Source organism: Tiliqua scincoides, chromosome 4 (genome assembly GCF_035046505.1).
Source record: "Tiliqua scincoides isolate rTilSci1 chromosome 4, rTilSci1.hap2, whole genome shotgun sequence".
NCBI lineage: Eukaryota > Metazoa > Chordata > Lepidosauria > Squamata > Scincidae > Tiliqua > Tiliqua scincoides.
Genome location: NC_089824.1, coordinates 111123952 through 111148811, shown reverse-complemented (window position 1 = coordinate 111148811; position 24860 = coordinate 111123952). Strand labels below are relative to the sequence as shown.

Below are 24860 nucleotides of genomic sequence, written 5' to 3'. Positions count from 1 at the left end.
AAAAGTTATTATTCTCATTACCTGTTTATGGATTTCTTGGAAATCCATAAAAAATGGAATGCTTGATCAGTTGGACCTTTGGTCTGATCCAGCAGGTTTCTTATGACGCTCTTACATTCTCCCTGATAGACTAGTATAGTGTTATCTATAACCATTTTTAGTTAATGAAGTGGAAGCCTGTTTAACCCAGCATTAATTTGTCTTCTTTCTGGCTGCCTGTACAATTTATTGTTGCAAAACAACAGCAAAGGATGCCATCCATCAAGTACTGCTGATGCACAATTTCCGTTCACTTAACTGGGGGGGGGGGGCATTTTTACACAAGAACCTATAAGTCCACTGAAATAGACAAAGTTGCTTAATGTTATTTGACAATGGCTGGAAACAGTTTTAAAACGGTAGCACGGGTACTGAACAAAACCTAGATTTTTCTAAAAGGATTGCAAATTTAACACAGTATAGCATAAATGAGTTAACTACTTTAAGCATGTTTACACCACAGGAGATGAGCACATTCATATTAGTATGGAATCTGAAAACTGAGAATGTTTACTTGGATCAAGAATTCTAGTTGCATCATCACTAGCATAAAGTTTTGTTAGCTTTTCTTCAGTAGAACAGAGCAAAAAGAAATTGAAACATATTGCAATACAAAATGCAATGATGTGATTAATTCATCCATTGTATTTCAGTCAATCAGTTCTTGGCAAGTATTCATTGTGCAAATGTTCAAAATGCACTAAAAAATAGGGCAATGAAATCTGAAGTGTGCGACATCCTTTATAGTACAACCAGGGCTTTTTTCTAATGGGGGACGGAGTTCCGGCACCTTTTTGCCCCTCCCCTTTGGAGACATTCCGGGGGGAGAGCAAAATAGAGGCATTTGCTGGGTGGGTGCTGGGGGGTGCAGGGTTGGTGGGCGCCTGGCCCCTGCCTGACCGCACAACGACCCCCTCCTGCCCCCATCCCCAAGGTCTCGCCTGAGCCCAGCCTGCCTTTCCATTGAACACAATGGAACTTACTCCTAGGAAAGTGTCATAGCCTTGCAGCCTGAGTAGACAGGCAGAGGAAGGGCTCTGAGACTGCAGTCCTCTCCACACTTTCCTGGGAGGAAGCCCCATTGCCTCTAGTGGGACTGACTTCTGAGTAGACAGGCAGAGGAGGGGCTCTGAGGCTGCAGTCCTCTCCACTCTTCCCTGGGAGGAAGCCACACTGCCTCTAGTGGGACTGACTTCTGAGTAGACAGGCAGAGAAGGGGCTTTGAGCCTGCAGTCCTCTCCACTCTTTCCTGGGAGGAAGCCCTACTGCCTCTACTGGGACTGACTTCTGAGCAGACAGGCACAGGAGGGGCTCTGAGGCTGCAGTCCTGTCCACACTTTCCTGGGAGGAAGCCCCACTGCCTCTAAAGGGACTGATTTCTGAGGAGACAGGCACAGGACTGGGCCCTGAGGCTGCCATCCTATCCACAGTAAGCCCCATTCACTAAAGTGGACTTCTGAGCAGACATGCATAGGACTGGGCTCTTAGGCTGCAATCCTAGGCACTTTCCTGGGAGTAAGCTCCATTGACTAGAACAAGAGTTACTTCAGAGTAGACATACCTAGGATTGGGCTCTTAATCCTGGCAGAGATATATATCTGCACCCGTTTTCACATGCTAAGGGCAGGTGAAAAGGGATTCTACGTGTGTACAACATGCTGTCCAGCCTTGCCAGAGCCTTGCCTCATCCTTCCCCCACAAGCATGCCCTCCGCCAGCCAGCATTTGCAGCTCCTCTCCAGCAATGCACAGCAGCTGCTCAGGGCAGCAGAGAACATATAATTGCATGCCAAGCACCTTCCCAAAGACACAGAGTATTCTGATACCTGAATTAAATAATATTTAATGACTTGTTTGCAAACGTAGCTGTTTCTATGTGCACCTAAGGACCCCTCTTGTGTAAGAATTCCTTTTTTGTTCTTACTGCCACAGTTGCTTAGAGTAATACATGGAACTCATGTAAGCCATTTTCCGGAATCCATTCACTGCTTCCTCTCCTCGAAGTAGTGCCACACTACATACTACATGCTACAAGTGCACCTGTACAGTATTTTTCCCCATGTGTAGAAAAAATAGCTAGGGGGAAGGGGATGTGGAGATTGACAGCCCAATCCTATGCATGTCTACTCAGAAGTAAGTTCATCTTTAGGGGGGGAAGCACATAAAAAATATTTTATTTCTCCAATAAAAAATGGCTTAAAATAAATAAATAAATGATTAACAAGTTGTGAGTTCCTGCACCTTTTTATTTACAAAAAAAGCACTGAATACAACCCTTAATAAACTGTCATCATAATCATAAACATAATCATAAACACAACCCTAATCATAAACTTTTATGATTTCATAAAATGAAATCTTAGAGTGAACAAAGTTTGAATGCCTAAAACACAAACATTGAGGTACAGGGTATGTTTCTTTCAGTACTATTTCACAGAACTGGTCAATGCAGCACAATAAACTCTTGGAAAACTGATTGTTAAAACATGGCAATAATTTCTTTGGCTGCAAATTTGGCAGAAGAATAATCTTCTTTCCTCTTAAAAGAGTAACTACTATGTTGCATTTTTGCAACTAAAAACCTAGACCAGTATCAAAGCCAGGCTGCCCATTAGCAAATGTGTAGGAAGGCCCACAAATCTTTTACTCATAAAGCTGCTCAGAATGGTGGGGGGTGGGGGCTCAGTGACATGACTACTAATAATTACATCACTACCTCACCCCCAAACTTTCAGAATGCCAAGCTTCTGCACTGGGTGGTACCCACCCCAGGGATGCCTTGGGGGGGAACCATATTGTTTTTTTTAAAGGGTCCTAAGAAGAATTGAAAACTTTCCCCCCTCTTCTAAATGTTACTTAACATGAAATGCAAACTTACAGAATTAGCCCTCCAAATTCAATATTATCTGTGTTCATACACTCATGCTTATTAAACTAGCAGAAAATAAAAATCAGGTATGTGATGAATTTGTGGTGGTGGGGAAATATGGCATGAGTTTGAAGGAAAAAAACTGCTGTCGCTCCCACTCTCTATAACTCATTGCTGTAATTCTTCCTCCTCCTCCTCCCTGAACTTTTAAGTATTAAGTAAGCACTGATTATTTCTCTAAAACCATGATTCTTGAAGTGTGCAGCGCACCCACTCAGGGAGACAAACAAGAAAGTAACTGATTCCTACTCCAGTAAGAGTTCCCTAGGCAAAGGCAGTTCCATTGTTTGAACTGAAAGTGCTCAAGATAAGCAGTACAATCATACCTTTTCTTCCAAAATGTCATAATCTGGGACTTAGTGCATGCTAGGAATCCCATTTCTCTCATCTTTTTATCATTTGGAACCTAAACAATGGTTAAGACACAACACTACAAGCCATAGACTTTAGTTATCTTGTGTTGCTTGAGATCAGCATAAACCCTGGTGACCGCTATCATTAGGACTGCAGTGCTCAACAGTTTCCTTTGACAAAATGTTTGAATAAACATTTAATAAAAATAAATTTCAAGTAATTTAAATTTAAGGATTAAGGTCAAATTAAATTCTAACTTAAGACCTCAAGTTTATTAATGTGGTTGCATACGGCCACAATTCAGATTGAGATGGGAGTGCTGAAGTAGAAGGTAGTCAACCCTTTACCCTCTGCCCTGTTCTCTCACTAAAATAAAAATTGCATACATTCCACGCATGCTGTGGCTAATAAACTCTCGGGCACTTTTGAAGTTGAACAGCAGTTTTCCATTGGGCAGGGGGGATTTTGGCAGAAAAACATCATAGAAATAAAGGGTCTAATACCCTCTCCTTTTGCACCATAGGCTCAGTTCAAATTACAGCCCTATGCAACTGCTACACCTAAGTAAACTTCAACCCTTATCTACAAAACGATGCATTTAAAATCACATGTACTTTGGGTTAAAGTTTACAAATGCCAATTTCCCAGACTCTCCAACATAACATGGGATATAAAGAGCCACAAACACAGCTGTCTGAGGTCCTGAACTCAGAACCCATTGATGGCAGAAAGCGAGGTAATTGTGCTGGAATCTACTGGAGTACCACTCCAACATGGCACTAAAAACTTGTCAATGATGACCTGGTAAGAAGCTTGAAACATGAAATAAATGTAGTCCTTCCTTATACAGTTGAAAATGTATACCCCTTTCTAATACACACAAGGAATGCATGAGATTTTTCCCCAACCTTTGTGAAAATTCTAAGGTTTATAAAGCTGAGGAAAAGTAAAAGAACATAAAAGATTTATTATGACATTAAATGGAATATATATATAGAAAAAGACAAGAAAGCATTAATGGGATGAATGTCAACATTTCACATGTAAAATAGGATTACTTTATAAATGCTACAGTCAAGCTTAAACTGAAGTGACACATCAGCTAATACATTCATACTCCTTGAAAAGCATTTTTTAACTTGTAAAGTGAATAATCTTTCTAATGGCAGATCAATGTCATTTCCAGTTAATGGCTAGTAATACACAGGAGATTTTTAATCCTCTTCAAGAACCTTCAAGTTTATATATCTTGCTTTCAGGTTTCTTTTGAAAAAAATCACATTCACAAATGTCAAGTTCACACACATAACCAAAAGTTTTTCAATATAACTACCACATCTGGCTCAGTTGGTAGAGCTGCCGCCTTGTATGCCTGAAGATCTGAGGCTGCCGGTTCGAAACAACCGGAAGTACCCGAGAACTGACAACACACTGATATACTGATGAGCTGACCCTCAGTGGCAGAGAGGAGTTGCCATCAAGTGGAGCGTGGGAGGTGAAGGGCCAGAGAGAGGCCAGACCAGGAAGGAATCCAGCTGGAAGGAGGAGTTCTATGAAAGACTAGAACTATTCAGTTGTAAAAATCCCTATGGGGGTTTAGAACAGCCTGCCTATGTAAATTGCCTTGGATTAAAGTCTGCAGAGAAATCTGACGACCAGAGAAAGGTGGTATATAAATACCTGTATAAATAAATAAATAAATAAATAAATAAATAAATAAATAAAATTCTCAATGGATTTAGGATTGTTTTCAGCTGGGGGGACAGGGGCCACAGACTTCTAACAGCAGGGGACATCAACTGAATGTTATCCATAGAGGTTCTTCATACAAACAATCTGGGATCCTCATAAAAGCTTTATTTCTTAAGGTTATCAAGTTCATTACAGGAAAACATATCTCATGAAATAGGCAGGAAAAAGGAAATAACTATCTCACATATTTATGTCCAGAGCATATGAACACATAGGTAATATTTTAGTACATTTACTATGGTTGATGTCAAATTACAGCTCAGAAATGGGTGTCAAAGCACAGAAACTATACATTTGCTTAAAAAAAGTCACTTTGCCAATCTGACCCCAAAAGACCAAAGGCTGAGGTGAACACAGGCTTCAGTCTCCAATACTCAGGAAGTCATTGGCTGAACTGAGCAGTGGTGATATAACAAACAGCCTCTCACACAAACTGCTTAAAGACAGAAAGGCCTGGAAGCACAGCAAGAAAGCAGTCTTATTACCACAGTAAATAAGTGCATGCATAGGGGCGCACACACATACACATACACAAAGAAATGCTACTGAGTGGGGTAGACTAAGTGTGGACGGTGGGAAAGCATTGAAAACAAACACATACTGCAAATATTCCCTGGTTTCTAATGTAGCTCCTTACTTAACATATTGTGCCAGTGTTAAAGCTAGCGATAGCAACTGAAATGCCGTTCATACAGTGTTACAGTAAAAACCCAAAATATATAATTGCTAGATCTAACTAGAAAAACTAGAAGCTCTGAATGATGCTCAAAGTTTCTAGTATTGCCTAGCAAGAACTAAAAACTACTGTACATCTTGAGAAAGTCCTATTTTTACTACACTGAACCAGTATAAACTGGTTACCACTACATTACTGATAGCTGAAACCCAAAGAAGGGTATAAACTGAAGAAAATATGATAGGAGAGAGTATTGACATCTAAACACTTATTTTAAGGATTTAAAACCTTGAAGGCAAACTACAGACATTCAGATGATATTATTTGTTTTTGTAGGAAGTAATACTGTGACACAAGGTCCTTATTTTTTTCCTGCAAAACACATATTTGTACAATATTTTGTAAAGTGGCATCTGACAAATCCTTAGTGTGACCGAACTATTGCTGCACACCAAAGTGGTTCAATGTATTATAAACAGATTTTTTCCAACAGGCACCACTAATTTATTCTGCCAATTATAATTTATTCTGCCACTTATTTATTACATTTTTATACTGACCTTCCTCCAAAGAGCTTAGGGCGGTGTACACAGCAGCTCACCTCCTTTTTTCCTCACAACAACCCTATGAAGTAGGTGAGGCTGAGAGAAAGTGACTGGCCCAAGGTCACCCAGGAAGCTTCGTGGCTGAGGGGGGATTTGAACCTGAATCTTCCAGGTCTGAGTCTACCTCCCAAACGACTACACCACCTTGGCTCTTCTGTGTTTTAAAAAAGCAGTGACATCACTACTCTGAGCCCAGTAGAGGCTGTGGACAGACTTTGCTGGGCTCAGAGTGAGTCTTACAAGGCATTAAAAAATCATTTCCAGTTTCACGGAGAAAACAGAAGTGACTTTTACCTCTAGGGCTCAGAGGACCCTCTGGGGGCGAGGGGAGGGTGAGGAGGTAGGCCATATTCACAGTTTCACTTAACTGCAGGGGGTTCCAAAACGGAACCTCCAGGGATGCAGGACTACACCTGTACTACATTTAGATACACACCACCATTTTATACATACAATTAAAGACTGCTATTTGCTACATGTTCTACACAGCCACATTTATTTTCTGCAATTCAAAGAAAGTATGAGAATAGCATCTCTCTAAACCAGGGGTGCCCAAACCCCGGCCCTGGGGCCACTTGCGGCCCTCGAGGCCTCTCAATGCGGCCCTCAGAGAGCTCCCAGTCTCCAATGAGCCTCTGGCCCTCCGGTGATTTGTTGGAGCCCACACTGGATGGATGTAACTGCTCTCAGTGTGAGGGCAACTGTTTGACCTCTCCTGTGAGCTGTGGGATGAGGGCTCCCTCCACTGCTTGCTGCTTCACATCTGTGATGCAGTAGCAGCAGCAAAGGAAAGGCCAGCCTTGCTTTGTGCAAGGCCTTTTATAGGCCTTGAGCTATTGCAAGACCTTCATTCATTCATATAAGATCATCTTTAATACATTCATTTATGTAAACATATGTAAATTTATTCAAATTTGAAATATAAATTAATTCTTTTTTCCCCCTGGCTCCGACACATTGTCAGAGAGACAATGTGGCCCTCCTGCCAAAAACTTTGGACACCCCTGGGTTAGAAGGAAAGCAAAAGGAATGGGGGGAAGTCAGGGGCCCCCCCAACAGTCTGTTGGAAAAAAACAGGAGACCTTATTCATGTATATCATGTTGTAAATTATGTTGAGAATGTAAATGTTCTTACAAAGCAATACTACTTCCTAGTTAAGAATTCTGTTCAACTCAAACTCTTATACCAACAAACATCAGCCTTAGAATCATCATCATCATCTCATCTATTTTTTTCACAGAACACATGTTACCCTCAGTCATAGCAGAGATTAATTTATCAAAAGATGGGCTTCCGTCTTGGCTTTTTGCTAATCAAAATTCCAGCATCCCATCCACTCTAGCATGACCAGGAAACAAAAACCAGAATGGATCAGTATAGATCAGGGGTCCCCAAACCCCGGCCCTGGGGCCACTTGCAGCCCTCAAGGCCTCTCAATGCGGCCCTCAGGGAGCCCCCAGTCTCCAGTGAGCCTCTGGCCCTCTGGAGATTTGTTGGAGCCCACACTGGCCCGACAGCGTGAGGGTGACTGTTTGACCTCTCACGTGAGCTGTGGGATGAGGGCTCCTCCACTGCTTCTTGTTTCACGTCTGTGATGCAGTAGCAGCAGCAAAGGAAAGGTCAGCCTTGCTTTGTGCAAGGCCTTTTATAGGCCTTGAGCTATTGCGAGACCTTCATTCATTCATATAAGTCCATCTTTAATATATTCATTTATGTAAACTTATGTAAACTTATTCCAATTTTATATGTAAATTAATTCCTTTTCCCCCGGCCCCCAACACAGTGTCAGAGAGATGATGTGGCCCTCCTGCCAGAATCTTTGGACACCCCTGCTCTAAACCTATGAGGGAACAGGGATATGAAAAGAGCCATGAGAGGATTCCAAGACAGAGCTGACAATAAGAGATAAGACTCACATTTGGCCCTGACATAGGACAATTGTCAAGACAAAGTAATGGAATGAATCAGTTGGATCTAAACAACCACAAGGGGAACAAAGCCAATGGAAAGGTATTTTCCTAAACACCCCCTCACTAATGCAGTCCTTGGCATGTGCAGAGAGTCAAGGAACTGGATAGTAAGCATCACAAAGGACTGAAGTGTTAGAAGGGAATCTGCTGAAGCTGGGCAGAGAGGCATCTTCAATGAGCAGAAAGTGCAGAACAATGAGCTTACATCATTATTGGCAATGTCAGAAACAGTACTGTGAAATGAAATGGGGGAACCCAATTGTTCTAAGCAATATGAGATACACAGAAGAGTAAATATGAAGGAGTGATAAGATCAGAGACAGGTGAAAGGGGACAACTGATAACAGCTCCTGTAAAAACAATATCCTTACATAAAAGACACTCTGTCACCACTTTTCAAGCATTTTATACAACTTTCAGTTCTACAACATACACCTTATAATAGGTTTAATTAATCCCAAATAGGAAGGATTAATTAAATGAATGCTGTAATTATCCACTCCTCATCTTTTTCTTCCTCTTTGAGGCATCAACTACTTTAAAGAGATTATATCTAAATAATAGATGAAAGTAATATGTTCAAGGGTACAGTTTGCTGGGCAAGAGAATACTTGTCAAAGTATGCACTTTCCATCCCTCTTCTTTAAAGATCTGAAGATGCTGATAAAGTGAATGGGATGGTATCTCCCTGAATTAGCCAATGTTTCAGTTGGAAAGACCAAATAAGAAGCAACAACTTCACTGGCTTGTAAGGGCCCCTGGCCCCTCATGCATCCTGTGCACACACACCCCTTACCAGGTAATAGAGACAGCAGCTCCTATTTCTCACCCACTCCAAAACTCTCCCCAAAACTCATTGGCTTGGCTTTCTCCCCAAGTCCCTCACATTATTGCAGGGCAAAAAGCCAAGCTGAATAGATGATGGGGAAAGAGAGAGAAGGGTAGAATTACTTCCTCCCTCCTCACTAGCCTAACAGATCAGATTGCTCTGCAGCTTTCTCATTTGGAGTAACGCAGGGACTTGGAGAGATTAGCTGAACTGATTAACTGGTGGGAAAAGTGAATGAGAAGGAACAGTACCAGCATTGGCAGCAGAACGTTCGTATTAGGAAGAGTCTTTTTTAATAGGAAATTGAAATAGCTGTAATACTTTTGTGTAGGAAGAGCTCAACAACAAGCAAAGGTAAAGCAATCTTGTCAGTACTTGAACCACAGACATATACATCCCTAGACAGACACGTAAACACTCTCTGCCAAGTTGGAGACAACCAACTGGAAAGATAATTCACCATGTTCTGACTTGCCAAATTTACATTAAAATGTGCTCTTTCAAAAACCAAACTCCTCCTCCTCCTCCTCCTCCTCCTCCTCTTCTTCTTATTATTATTAAAACCATTTATAGAGCATAAAGTGACTTACCAAGATGTGTTTTAAACTTCTTGCAAATAATCAAATGCATTTTCTTCTGACTATTATTATTAAAAGCAAAACTGGGATCTGCAACAAAATATTACATTTCCCCGAACTGAATGCCTAAGGGCCCAAACCAGAACAGTGTGTGTCAGCTTACCGCTGGTGCGCACTGTCGCCATAAGGCATGTTTGTGGGCCCTACTGCAGGGCTAGTACCGGTGGTAGCCCAGCGCTGCCTGGTGCTGAGCTGCTGCCAGGCGGCAACTGGAGCTCCGCCGTTTGGCAGTCGCGGGGACCGCCAAGCAGCTGAGATGTAAGCGGGGGCGTGGGGGGAAGAGGTGGGCAGAGAGGAGGCGTTACAGGGCGGAGGCATGCCAGGGGAGGGAGTGAGGCAGGACCGGTCGAGCTTTGCTCCACCAGATCCAGAGCCTCTGCGTTGGGCTCACTGCCTGACACGAATGCACTTGATTCATCGCCTACCTTTTGGTTGGCGGTATATCGAGTAGCCCCATTGCAGGGCTATTCCATTTTCCTGGGGGAAGGAGAAGAAAGTCCCCTTCTCCTGAGGAGCCGGGTGGCTGCCTGGAGCGTGTAGGATGTGGCAGCAGCCATTTTTGACACCGCTGCAGCTCCACGCCCTGGGCAGCTCAGGATTGGGCTGCCTGGCTGCAATCCTATCCATGCTTTCCTGGGAGTAAGCTCCATTGACTATAATGGAGTAGATAGGCAAAGGATTGGGCTCTAAATTGCACAAGTAGGGCAAACTCCTCTCTTGATGCCCATGCCATCCCATGTTTTGCTGTTGCTGTTTTGTTCAATGAATATCTCAATGTTCCAAGGGCTACTGGGCATGTGTTTTTGTTTTTTGTGCTAGTTTCTCCTTTTAATTTATAAAAATATCTACGCAGAAATAACTGACTATATAACAGCATCCCTAAATAACAGGCATTCCTGTTTCATCTACAACTGATAAGTATTCATCTACCTGAGTTTGTTTTTGGAGGTTACAATATAAAACCCTAAGGTGCCTTTAAAAATAAAAACATTTTTCATCATCCATAAAGCTACCAGTACCTTTACAATTTAATTAACTCATTCCTATTATGAAACTTTTCCTCTAAAGTTAAGAACAAATTACAAAGAACAAATGTCTCAAAAATGTTGAGCAGGAGGTCTGGCTCAGTTGGTAGAGCTGCTGCCTTGTATGCCTGAAGATCTGAGGCTGCCAGTTCGAAACAACCAGAAGTACCCGAGAACTGATGACATGCTGATAGATGAGCTGACCCTTGGTGGCAGAGAGGAGTTGCCATCAAGTGGAGCATGGGAGGCGAAAGGCCAGAGAGAGGCCAGACCGGGAAGGAATCCAGCTGGAATGAGGTGTTCTATGAAAGACTATAACTATTCAATTGTAAAAATCCCTATGGGGGTTTAGAACAGCCTGCCTATGTAAACTGCCTTGGATTAAGGTCTGAGGAGAAATCTGATGACCAAAGAAAGGCGGTATATAAATACCTGCATACAAAAGTCAAGAGAGAATTCAAAAATTAAATATGCTTTACCTGATATGTCTCTTGAACACACATTTCCAGATCACATTACCCCAAGTAACTTCCTGCATCTTGCCATGAAGAAGGCTCTCAAACACCTGCATTCTAAGCTTCACTGTGGGGTACCATCTGAAACACAATTTTTGTTTTCTTAGCCATTAAGGCAGCGGTTCCCAAAAGTGCCATGGCTGTGATACCCTTGGAACCTGGAAGTGAATTATGATGATGCAAAATACATCACAAAGTGACGTCACCACAATTTACTTCCTGGTTCTGAGGCCTAACGCAGGCCTTTAAATAGCTGTAAGAGAAATCAGGATGGGTGGGTGAACTGACTTTTCACAGTATGCAGTTTTCACGTGCTGCTGCTCTGCCCAATGTGCTGAGCTTCCTGCCACTGTCTTGAGATTCATACTGCAGTCTTGTTGCTTGGCAGTGGGCAGCCCGCAACACCCCGGCAAGTGCCTTGCAGTGCCCTCGGATGTCACAACACACAGATTAGGAACCTCTGTATTCCTCTGTATACAAATATTTGTGCATAATGATCCTCAAATCCCAGATGCAGTTTTGATACAAATTTACATTTTCTCTCTCTCTCACTTCAAGCACATAAGCAAGCAAACAGGTGTTTAAAAATAGTTTTCTTAAGCTCAAGCAGCAGAAAAGTATATTTCAATGAAGCATCACAGCCAACCAGCTTTAAGGAAAAAAAATAGACTGCTCTTCAAGAACAGCGTTTACACAGTATATGCTTGAGAAGCAACCCATAGCTGGATTTTGGAATTCAGTTATTTGTGATGGCATGTTTTTTGTTGATAATGTTGGCTGAATATTAAGGTTAGAATGTTATTGGAAAATGATGGTTGCATATTTTGAATGTGAAAACACTATTTGGTCTAGGAGTGTTTTGTTGAGAAGCAGGATAGAAATCTCAAACACAAAGAAACAAACACTCCAGCTTAAAATTTTCCCAGGGGAAAAAAGTTAAGATGCAAATTAAATGTGAAAAAGTAAGTTGTTGTGAAATTATCACCACATTGAGATTATTTTTCTACTTCTTCATTATCTAAATTCAAAATTAGTAATAAAAAACTAAAACAGCCAACACTTTGGCAAATGTGTGCTTATTATTGGATGTGCAGGGAATATTTGCACATCCAATTACAGTAAGAAAATGTACCAAATTACCTTTATATTCTGGTTATGAACATTTTGCTCATCATATTTGCACACAACTTACACAATGTATAAGTCTTTGTTCATTAAAAATGATCAAAAGAACCAAACAAGATTTAAAAGCAAAACACCACCCCCCACCCCCAAAAAACACATTAAAACACTGATGGCACATAAAGGAGACTTCTAGGGCTACAGTCTCAAGGTACATGATGCAGCTAAACAGGGCTGGGTCTAGTCAATACCTGAACCATCTGAACAATCCTGTATGTATTACCTTGAGTTCCAAGAAGGACAGGTGAACTATAAGTGACACTCCACTCTTTTTTGTTTGCTTTTTTCAATTTCACAGCTACATTAAAATTTTTAGCAATCAAACTACTAGCATTTTGCATAAATTGCCCAGTGGGCTACCTGAAGGGATTAGGCAAATATGGTACTGTAGAGCCACTGCACCTTGGTCCCTGAATCCTCCTCAACTGTATTATTTCTAAAGCACTTAATAACAAAGACCTCTATTTAATATAAAGTTTATTTGGAAAGTAACCGCAGATAAGCTGTTAAAAAAAAAAAACAAGAATGAATGAGGCACAAACTTTTGTATGCTCTTGTTAAAGAACATCAACATGGACCCATTTGCTGCTTTTTGTAAATGTCCATGAGGTTGTTGGGCACCCACCTTGCACAAAACATGCAATAGCCTAGTTTCTTAGTCACAGTTTCACACAGAACAGTCAAGTACGCTCCTGACAACATACTTGGTACTTCCCTGCAAACGTGGCAGCATATGATCTTGTTAAATGAGTTGACACAGTGATTCACTAGCACCATCAGTTCATGATTTCTGAACTTTCCATTATTAGTGAAATTCACTAACAAGAATTCAATGGGAATTCACTAGAGGGAATTCAATGCAAAGTTCAGAAATAGCGTAGGCAAGGGCATACAAAAGCTTGTACCACAATACAACAAGTGCCTCAATTTGGGTGGTGATAACACTGTGATAGTGTCATAGTAACTTTTATGCATAATAGAATTGTTTTCCTTTTTTTTTTTTTTAACAGCCTACCAGAGGTTACTTTATGACTAGCCCTCATATAATCAGATAGGTGCCAATTTCAGGCTAACCCACTAATCCAGCAGTTTTCAAACTCTCAGGCAAAGTTTGAACCACAGTAAGTATTGGTGGGAGCAGGACGGGAGGAAGCGATGCGATCCCCAGGATCACGTTGCTAATGGGGCTGCAGGGACTGGGATGCACTCACCAGTTCCTGCAGCAGCTGTCCTGAGGTGCGGGGAGCCCTGCACGAGCATCTGCAAGGCTCCCCAGGTCATCAAAAGTGAAAGTGGAATGATCGTGCTCCACTTCCAGTTTTGCAGAGGTGGAACGCGATCGCTCCACTTTCACTTTTAGAAGCCTGGGGAGCCCTGCAGATGCTCACGCAGGTCTTCCGCACCCCAGGATCGCTGCTGCAGGGACTGGTGAGTGCCTCCCAGTCCCTGCAGCCCCATTAGCAATGCAATCCTCAGGATCACGTCGCTGCCTCCTCCCTGCCTCCTCGCTGCCCCCACCCCTTAAGGGGGCAGAGGCCAGGGCCTTCAGGTTGGGGCATCGCAACTCCCCAGTTTGAAAACCACTGCTCTAATCCACCTTAATATGATTCCCAAGCAACGCATACAAATTCAGCACAGTAAAATGCAAGTAAAAGACATCTGGAATTATTTTAGGGCTAAATAGTTAAAGTCAAACCTTCTGAATCCAAGTTACAGAAGAAAATGCTATTTCCGCCCCCCCCCCATCTTCTTAAGCAAAAGTGAACTTCCCCTTTGAAATTAAAAGAGCCCTTGTGAGCATGAATAGCCCACTGGGCTGCACGTGCAACAAAGCTGCCATATACAGCTCTACCTTGTATTGTAATTTCGAACCAAATCCTATCCACAATTCTAATGCTAATGCAGCTGGAAAACAGCCCCAAGTAAGGGAACAAACATTCCTTACATTACCCCTGCTAACTGGGTAAGAGGCACTTTTTCAAGTGGGTGCTCCTCTTTTATTTAGCAGGGGGAGAGTAACTGGCCCACCTCACCCCAGCACTGTCTGTTCTAGTGGCTGCCTGCTGGTGTTGTTTTGCATCTTTTTAGATTGTGAGCCCTTTTGGGACAGGGAGCCATTTAGTTATGTGATTTTCTCTGTAAACCGCTTTGTGAACTTTTTGTTGAAAAGCGGTATATAAATACTGTTGTTGTTGTTGTTGTTGTTACATTGAGGAGGCCTCCATGACTCCCACTGCCACTGCAGGATGCAGCACACACCCTATAGGCATGGGTGCATGAGCACTAGAAAGTTGGATAGGATTGGGCCCTTAAGGCACTCCTAGAACTCTGAGAAATGTAGCAAAACAGAGAGTTTTATTCATACCACACTCCACTCCAGGTTGCATCTCCAACACTGGAACTATGGAACACTGGAACTATGGAAGTTGTAAACAAAAAGGATACTGCCTTTGAGATTATGCCAAGGGCTTTTCCTTCACCACTGAGCAAAACAGGCAGGACCATCAGAGAACAGTTCACATCCCAAACAGTGTTTTGTAGGCACAATATCAATGCACATCTTAGTAAAATAAAGAATGACAAGTTAGTTGGTAAAAATATTATTTTTGTACAATAACCCCAAACCGAAGAGAGGACAAAACCAAAGTTTTAGTTAACACCATGTTAAGTCTCAGTAATTTTACTTGGAACAATTAAAGCACTAAACCTGCCCACGAAAGTCAGCAAGACTTAAAAACAGCTGAACGCTGGAGCATATTCCACATGCTTTTTGAGCTCCCATAAATTTATTATGGAAGCGCTACAAAATTCCTTAATCTGTTTTACCTTAAAAGGCAATTAGTGACATAAGAATGCCCAAATTCTTAATGGGATCAGACACAACAATCTCCCATGCTTAAAATTTGTCTAATAATATTTAACATTTCACAAATATCCCTCTATACATCATTTTAAATTTTATTTGTCCCAGGTTTAAAAACAGCAGTAGCAACGACAGGATGCTAACCATATGCTAGGAAAAACACTAGGCACAGAATACAAAATTTACATTTTAAAAATATACAGTCTATACATGCAGAGTTCATGCGGTGGATTAACAGCTACAATAAGTATAATGGGGTGTTTTTTAAAAAACATTACTCAGAAGCTAAGCCACACACCCATTCAGTGTTACTGAATGTGTAACCTATAGAACAAAGAAGTTAGCACAAAATGACAACAGCCATTTGTGCTAATTTAGTAGATGCTAGAAAATGCCAATTAATATCAATACATCTGGAATATTATGTTTTGCTTACAAGGACTTATCTCCTAAAACCTCCCCCCCTCACATAATCCCTTTTGATTTCATTTGTGGGCTGACCAAGCAATATAGACTGTATCAAAAGATTACTCATTAAGGGCATGATCCATTCCCTCTCCTGCACAACTTGGAGTACAAGTGGGGGGGTAGCAGGGTGGGACAAATACAGAGAGATGGGTCAGCTGCCAAATAAACCTCCTGCTTGGAAAATACAGGCACTAGTTTGAAAAGTAAAATAGATTGTTCATACACGTTACACTAGAGAAATAAAGTATACTTTACAAGTTATTTTCCTGCCAGAAGTTGGTAGAATTTAATCTCAAAATCACTGCAATTTTTAAGATGTTTTTGTACAAGAGATAAAAACTACAAGACTGAAGCTGCCATAAATGGAAACATTTATTTTGTATCTGCTAAAGACATAATTGATATGCCATCACTTATTGGCTTAAACAAAATGCATTTTAGTGCAACAGATTACTACATATTCATTCACATATATAATATGTGATAATTTTAATATTAATGTTGGAAAAAAAGTGTTCATTAGCTCCTGAACAGATTCATGGTACAAAAAGCTTTCCCTCAAATTCATTTATGAGAATTCCATGTTGATCTTTGACCATTTCAGTGCTATTCCAGAAGGCATTCTTAAAGCAACCTGCTTTTTTACAAATCAGCTTTCAACCCATAATTCATTTTACAGTTAATTAGGTGAATTTCTAATGTGGCAATATTTCAAAGTATGAAACATTACACAGTCCCTATACAAAATACCACTTGAATAACTGTCCCAGTTCTCCTTAGATAGAGCAGGAATTAGCCCGTTTTCTAGGAACTGGATCCTGAACAATGCTGTCTTTTTTATGTACACAAGATGAACACATGGTCTCTGAAAGTCTCCAAAGTCCCAGCCTGAAAACACTATTTGAGAGGCTGTATATTACACAGTTACAAAAACTATTGCTTATAGCAAGCCATGTTGTCAAGAAAGAGAGAGTGGGATTTTCCAGTACCCTAGAGCTCTCTAACATAAAGTATATGATGTACGGAAGCCAAAGCACATAAAACACACTCGTTATACGAAATAAAACCATAGCATAGCGACGGTCTGGAGTATGCCCACTTTCTGCAGGTGTATCCACTTCATGAATAGGAAAACGTGCTCTCCTATCATTTATCTCTTTGGTGTGCTGCCTGCAGATTTTGAATATGTGGAAGTATGTAAAACAGATTACAAAGGCAGCAGGAGCATATAGTAAGCACACAATAAACCCAGTAAAAGAGGCATTGGTAAGCCATGAGGTTGCACACCATTCAAATATGTCTCCATGATAACCTGGCTTTCCCCAGCCAAAAAAGGCTGGCAAGAAGATCAGACAGGAATACAGCCAAATCAAAATAATGCAGATTCTCAATCGACAAGGTGTGACCAGCTGATTATAGGAAAGTGGTTTCGTGATAGCAAGATAGCGATCCACACTAATGAAAGCAAGGCAGGCCATAGAAACACTTTTCAGGACCGAGATGACATATCCAAAAACTTGACAAGTCAAGGACTCTTGAACACCTGTAGAGTAGTGAAGCAATGACAAAGTAGGAACCAAGCAGCTGACCCCCACAAAAAGATCAGCATACGCCATAGTCTGAATAAAATAGCTGGTAGTGTAATGATGTAACAGTGGAGAACAATGAAAGACAAAAATTACCGTTAAGTTACCAGCAATAATTAAAAATGTTAGTAAGACGATAATGACAGTCTCAAGGATGCAGGTGTCAATGGCATGGGAGTGCCTAAATCCAAATGGGCAGGAGTGATGCTCGGATACATTGACAATCCTGTTGCTCATATTCAGAGTCCTCCATTCAATCCACCCAGAGTGGTTCATGGTTTGCATTACATAACAATGTGATCAGAACTCCAGTAACTAGGTGGCCTCTCAGTCACCAGCTAATTCTGTTTTGATGTCTCAGTTTCTCCAAGTAGAATGTAGAATTGCTTCTGAAGGGTTAACATTACAACACAAAATGAGGCAGAAAAGGCCACTGTTCTGCTTCTTCCTGCGTCCACTCCTTTCTCAACAAAACACAAAGTACTTCTAAACAACGCATGTCCTTAGAACGCATGTCCTTCGTTTTCACAACAAAGAGGGGAAAGAGAAAGCTAATGTGTTGCAATCAAGTGTCTGGATGTCCATTTTTCTTATTGCTTTTCCTTTAAGGGATGATGACATGGGGAAAAAATTCCCTGAACAGTGTTTTCTAAAGCAGAAACTGTTTATAAATCACCAATCTAGTGACTAAAAAGTTCAAGGTGTGTATTCTATCTTTTGGCACTCCAAGTAGCAACAATATTTGCATCATCCTAATCCATTCTGTTTTAGACTAGTAAAGATATAATTCAGAACATATCAATACAAACAAACTTTGAGCATTTGAGGAATAAAAACATTTTGGGACAATGATAGATGTGTGAAAAGCCAGATCATCCTTCTATTCATTATATTCTTCCTATTCATTATCACTGTCTTAACTAAAGAAAAGCCATAATACAGTTTCAGCCAATAGCCAATTGAGTTTTGTAACATATGCTGTCTGTTACAGTGATAAAAAGTCAGCAAAATAATTCCAGGCTTTCATAAATACAGAATTGTCTTGTGTTTAATTTCAGGAATTATAAAATGAAATCATTGCTTTAGAAATTATATCACAGCTGCTACAGTAGATGACCAATACAATGAAGTTCAAAATTGTATCCATGTCATTTCTCACCTCTATAGCGATGTCCACATTTTTTGATGTGCCCCAACACAAAGAGATCACAAACTCCTGTCTAAATTCTTCTGAGAATCAAATGAAATGCTGATTTAACAAAATAAGCTGTCATTGTATACTAATACTCCATTAGTCTTTGGGCTTCATTTCCTCCGTTGCTGTGTATGCATTTTCTTTAGACAATTATGATAAACATCTGCTCCAAAAACTGTATCTGGCAAGTTAAATGTTATAATCAGTCATGACACATCCATGGGTTAAAAGAAAGCCCTTTCGATATTCACTAATAAGCAGTTATTTGAATACTGTACAAATCTCATTCAGTATATGCAGCAGTCTTGGTTTTTAGCCCACCCACGATCCACACCCAAATCAAATGCATCTTTAAACATTTAAAGATGCAGGGGAAAATTTATCAGTTCAAATCTTTAAAAAAAAAATCCAAGGACATTTCAATTTTATCCTGGATTTTTGCTGAAGTTCTTTTTTTTTTTTTTAAGTGCTGGAATCTCACTTGTGTTTTTTATAGTCCTTGCTGTGCCTTCTGAAGGAATTCCTTACATGCAAAAGAAAAGATTTGTCTCTGGTCCTGATGCAGTAATGGGATAGAAAAGCTTTCTAAGTTTCATGTCTCATGTTCGTCACCATGATGCGCTGAAGCTCCTTAATGCTTTTTATAACATCCACAGAATGCCGTCCATCAGTCGCTTATTATCCGCAAGCCGTTTGATCCGTTGCAAAATTAAAATTGTTTAAATTCTTTTGTCAAAGCTATAAGCCATCACCACTCATACACATTCTTTTTGTCAGAAGCTGTAGGATAGACACAGAAATCCTATTTGCTGTGATCAGTTTGAGGATGCTCTTGCTATTTCTCACATGGCTCTCTTATAAAATTGCAGCTTGCACCTAAACCTCTCCTCCTCTACATCCTTGGCTGATGCAGAACTCGCCATCAGAAAGGTGACTCGGTCCTTCAACCCCAATCAAACACACAGCCAATGGCTACTGCAGCTGAAACTGTCACTAGGTAACAGTTGCCAGGCACAATGCCTGCTTATAGCCTTCCACAGCAAGCTGTGAATAAGAATGACAAATGAAGACAATGAAAGTGACCAGCCCCAATTACTATATTGAGGATTTTAGTAACTGAATGTTTTTGCAGAGCTACATTCTCCCAACTAACCAACCCACGAAAATATTGATAGTGTTAACACTAAATGCTTCAACATGGAAGCAACCTTTAATATTATATTATAACCACTAGCAGTTAATACAAGTCAGTCGTAATCTAATCCCCTTAGGCAAGACAGACTTATTAATTATTAAACTCAGAAATAAATGAAAAGCCTTCACGAAATCAGACAATTATTTGGCATTTCAAAAGTTAACATATGCACTATTGTGCTTAGTAAAAACGAAAACTCTTCCTGTAATCCCTCTACAAATTACTTATGTGATCATAATAAAGGCATACAAATAATGGTTTATAGTAAAACTAATTCATATACCTTTTACATAACTGCATAAATAAGGTTTAGAATCTGTAATGACTTCAAATTATGGAGGTAACAGATGAATCTTTTTATTTATCTGTATATATAAAAGCGAAATCCCTGATTGAAATGGCTCTCCTATTTCTTGTAAGCGATGAAGTTGAAATTTGGCATGGTTATTACTTATGGATCCCTAACAGAAATTAAGTTGCAAGACAGAATGCATTTTACAAAGAAGGTGGTAAAACCCTCTAATTCCCCTATGTTGAATTCCCCTAATTCAAATATGAACTAATTCAGTTCATATGGGGATCAACACAGATCAGGCAGTAAACTACCCTATTGAATTCCTCAACACACTGGATCCCCCTGGAATGTCATAGGTCCTGACTCAATGTCACTGAGGCTGTAGTTTTTACAGGATGTGCAGAAGGTAAAACTGTATCCACACATTCCACTCATCCGTCAGACTCAGGGTGACCAGATCCAATGGAGGACAGAGTGCCTATACATTTGACCACTATATAGAAGAGAGAATTTTGGCAGGTACAGCTCAACATGGAAGGGTTTAAAAAGGTGCACCTGCCAAAATTCCCTCTTCTGTGGTCAAAGGTAGAGGCCCTCTGTCCTCCATTGTATCTGGACACCCTTGTCAGACTACACTTTTGAATTTAAAAGACTGTAATTGCCACTCAGGGTATGCTTTGTGATGACTGTTCCTCTGCGCTACCACTTTGTTTTTCTCCTGACAGGGACACACTGAGCAGTCGCGTTTGCCTGGACATCCTGCTGCAAAGCCTGCTGGAACACTGGGCAATAGACAATTGCCCAGAGTGCCCCTGTGCCCAGATCGGGACGGAAACAAAGTGGCAACATGGTGGAACAGTAAGCACTGGTCAGGATGGGGAGAACTTTTTTGGAGCACAGCAGTCTCTAGTTTGGAGAATGCTATTTTAAAGCATGCATCTACTTCTGCATACCCAGATGCCTCTCACCCAGCCAAAGTGAGATTCCCAATAAGGAGCTTCTTCTCAATCTGCTAACAAGTTCTGTTCTCACAGCTGCTGCAAAATGGCCATGTGGCTACAAGATAGAGTCATATCTGAGCCAGTATTTTTAATTTGTTCTTCACACTATCAGGGTTGTTGAGAGGACAAAAGAAGGGAAGGATGTATACCACCCTGAGCTCCTTGGAGGAAGGGTGGCAGAAAAAAAAATAACTAAAATAAGGTCAGTTGCTATCCTGCCATTAAACATAAGACAGCTACCACTTTCCAGGTCCATTTTTCAACCAGTGACTAGGAGCCACAGATCCACTTTAGCACAATACCAGCCTGTCCCTCTTTTTTCACAATGTGCCTACCCTTCTCAGTGTGTATTGTGCTTATGAGTGGTTCCTCTGTAGATATTTACAAACACATTTTTAACATGGAAGCTATTGTCTATAAACCGTTCTACTTCAAAAATCTTTTTGTAACACTCACCTCAGAACCAACTGTAATTCATCTATATAAATATACCTGGTAGGCTGACCTTCCACAAGCTGTGAGTGCCTTCTGGAACTCAGTGCCTCATTGGGACAAAGTGCCAAGGTAAAGAGAATTAGGATATAGGACTGAAAGGTGACCTGACTGCCTAGTGCAAAGGTTGCAGACTTCACATCTCATCTAAACAGGCTGGTAGAGAGTGCTGGGGAGGAAGTATCTGTTGTGGTGCATGTCAGCAGCAACGATATGGGGCTATGCAGCCGGGAGGTCCTGGAGGTCAAATTTAGGTTGTTAGGTAGGAAGCTTAAAGCCAGGACCCCAAAGGTAGTGTTCTCAGAAATGCTACCTGTTCCACACATATGGCCAGCTAGGCAGGAGGAGCTCAGGGATCTCAATGCGTGGATGAGACAGTAGTGTAGGAGGAAGGGTTTAAATTCATTAGGCACTGGGGAACATTTGGGACAAATCAGGCCTGTACAAGAGGAACACGCTTCACTAGAATAAAAATGGAATCAGACTGCTGTCACCTAACATTAAAAAGGTTACCTCGGGCATTACTTCGGGCAGATACGGCTGCCTGAACAGCCCCTCCTGACCAAGGAATTAAGTCAGATAGAGGTTAAGAGAGATTAAAAGAGGTTTAAAAAGAAGATGTTTCAGACCTCATTGATAAATTAAAGATCAATAAGTCACTAGGCCCAGGTGGCATCCACCCAAGAGTTATTAAGGAATTGAAGAATTGAAGAATGAAGTCGCTGATCTCTTGAGTAAAATATGCAACTTGTACCTCAAACTGCCACGTTGCCAGAAGATTGGAGGATAGCAAATGTCACACCGATTTTTAAAAAGGGAAGGAGGGGGGACCCAGGAAACTATAGGTTGGTCAGCCTAACATCTATACCGGGTAAGATGGTGGAATGCCTCATCAAAGATAGAATCTCAAAACACATAGACGAACAAGCCTTGCTGAGGGAGAATCAGCATGGCTACTGTAAGGGTAAGTCTTGCCTCACAAACCTCATAGAATTCTTTCAAAAGGTCAACAGGCATGCAGATGCGGGAGAACCCATGGACATTATATATCTGGATTTTCAGAAGGTGTTCATGGATTTTTAGAAGGTGTTCATTTTCAGAAGGAGTTCAAGGAAGGCAGGTCCTCTCATGGACTGAGAACTTGTTGAAGACCAGGAAAAAGAGAGTGGGTGTCAATGGGCAATTTTCACAATGGAGAGAAGTGAAAAGCAGTGTGCCGCAACTATCTGTCCTGGAACTGGCGCTTTTCAACCTCTTCATAAATGACCTGGAGTCAGTGGTGAGCAGTGAGGTGGCTAAGTTTGCAGACGACACCATCTTTTTCAAGTGGTGAAGACCAGAAGTGATTGTGAAGAGCTCCAGAAGGATCTCTCCAAACTGGCAGAATGGGCAGCAAAATGGCAGATGTGTTTCAATGTCAGTAAGTGTAAAGTCATGCATATTGGGGCAAAAAATCAAAACTTCACATATAGACTCATGGGTTCTGAGCTGTCTATGACAGATCAGGAGAGAGATCTTGGGGTGGTGGTGGTGGACAAGTCGATGAAAGTGTTGACCCAATGTGCAGCGGCAGTGATGAAGGCCAGTTCTATGCTTGGGATCATTAGAAAAGGTATTAAGAACAAAACAGCTAATATTATATTGCCGTTAGCCTGGGAAGGCAGCTCATCTGAGAGAAGGAAAACTCTGATCCCAAACCTCCACTGCCTTGTGGCTACATCCACTTATGGAAAAGGCTTCAGGAGTCAACCTTGAGGCAAAATCCGGAGCCGGAGTCCCTGAGGCAGTTCATGGCTGAACACAGTCACGTTCTGGCAACTCCTGCGACGCTGCTGGAACCAACCGTATTGGCCTCTGCCTTTCCATTGGACCATTTCAGCAACGTGGAGAGGGGGGATTTGCTGCATGGAAAACAGTCTATCCTCCATATCTACTTTACCCAGGCTTCGCGCACTGGAGAGGACACTCTGTTCCAGAACCACCATTCAGAGCGTGACACCATAGTCTTCCAAGACTGAAGGATGCCAACTACAACTGTACAAATCGATGGTAAGGCCACACCTGGAGTATTATGTCCAGTTCTGGTCCCCACATATCAAAAAGGACATAGTGGAAATGGAAAAGGTGCAAAAGAGGGCAACTAAGATGATTACTGGGCTGGGGCACCTTCCTTATGAAGAAAGGCTACAGCATTTGGGCCTCTTCAGCCTAGAAAAGAGACGCCTGAGGGGGGACATGATTGAGACATACAAAATTATGCACAGGAAGGATAAAGTGGATAGAGAGATGCTCTTTACACTCATATAACACCAGAACCAGGGGACATCCACTAAAATTGATTGTTGGGAGAGTTAGGACAGACGAAAGAAAATATTTCTTTACTCAGCGTGTGGTTGGTCTGTGGAACTCCTTACTGCAGGATGTGGAGATGGCATCTGTGTTACGTGAAAATCCCCCTTTTTTGCCTTTTAGCTGTGATTTTCTCTATATATATCTGGTTATGTTATTATGGACTATAATATTATGCAAGCTAAATTGTTCTCCCAGCATACAGGCCACATTTCCAGGACTCTGGTCAAGCCACAAGCTCATGGTTACACAACCGCCACCCCTCCACAGTCACACATTATGGGAGGAAGTCTTGTGTCTTAATCCAATCATTGTTTAAGCATCTCCTACATTACTGTATGCAAACTTGAACTGCCTTCTTGTGTTGCTCAGTCATTGTATTGTTTCCACTCAGTCTTTGTTAAGTTCCCCCTTCTAGGAAGCCAGTCATTTACTCCATTGAATTTTCCTGATAACTGATCCCAATTAAAATGTATACATACTCCAAGCACCCAGCCTTGTGTTAGCAATCAAGCTACCATCCAGCTCAGCACCGTCTCCCAACCCCTTATAGGAGAGGGCTTCCTCTTACATGCTCTCTCTCTTTCTCTCCAAGGACCAACATATCTGTGTTTTGTCAGCGGGTCCTCTTCACAGGGCTCTTCCCCCCTCCAACTGCTCTACAGGACAGGTAACTCTCTTGCACCTGGGACTCTTTCCCTTCTTCCCCCCCTTTTTCTCCCCTTCTCTCCCCATCTTTAGTTAGCAGCTGGTGTTGGCAGAGCAGGGACCCCTAAAATCCTTCCCTACAACCTTTCCTTTTCTAATTTCCTCAGATGCACCAAATACTCTTTACACGCAACCACCATGAAAGCTAGGTACACTGGATCCAAGTATTAGGACCAAGAAACATACACTTATCA

At 41.4% G+C, this 24860-nt stretch overlaps 2 protein-coding genes across 5 annotated transcripts in view; both read right to left on the bottom strand.

The window, feature by feature from the left end:
* The window catches only part of RABGAP1L (RAB GTPase activating protein 1 like), a 231946-nt gene that overhangs the window by 127954 nt on the left and 79132 nt on the right, over positions 1–24860 (bottom strand). The gene's annotated exons all lie outside the window — the stretch shown is intronic.
* Positions 16622–17716, bottom strand: GPR52 (G protein-coupled receptor 52). Its single transcript, XM_066626402.1, has one exon. It carries the CDS (start codon positions 17714–17716, stop codon positions 16622–16624), a length of 1095 nt encoding a protein of 364 aa, XP_066482499.1.

Coding starts and splice junctions, on each gene's coding strand:
- GPR52 (XM_066626402.1), bottom strand. CDS start 17,716: ATGCAAACCATGAACCACTCTGGGTGGATTGAATGGAGGACTCTGAAT.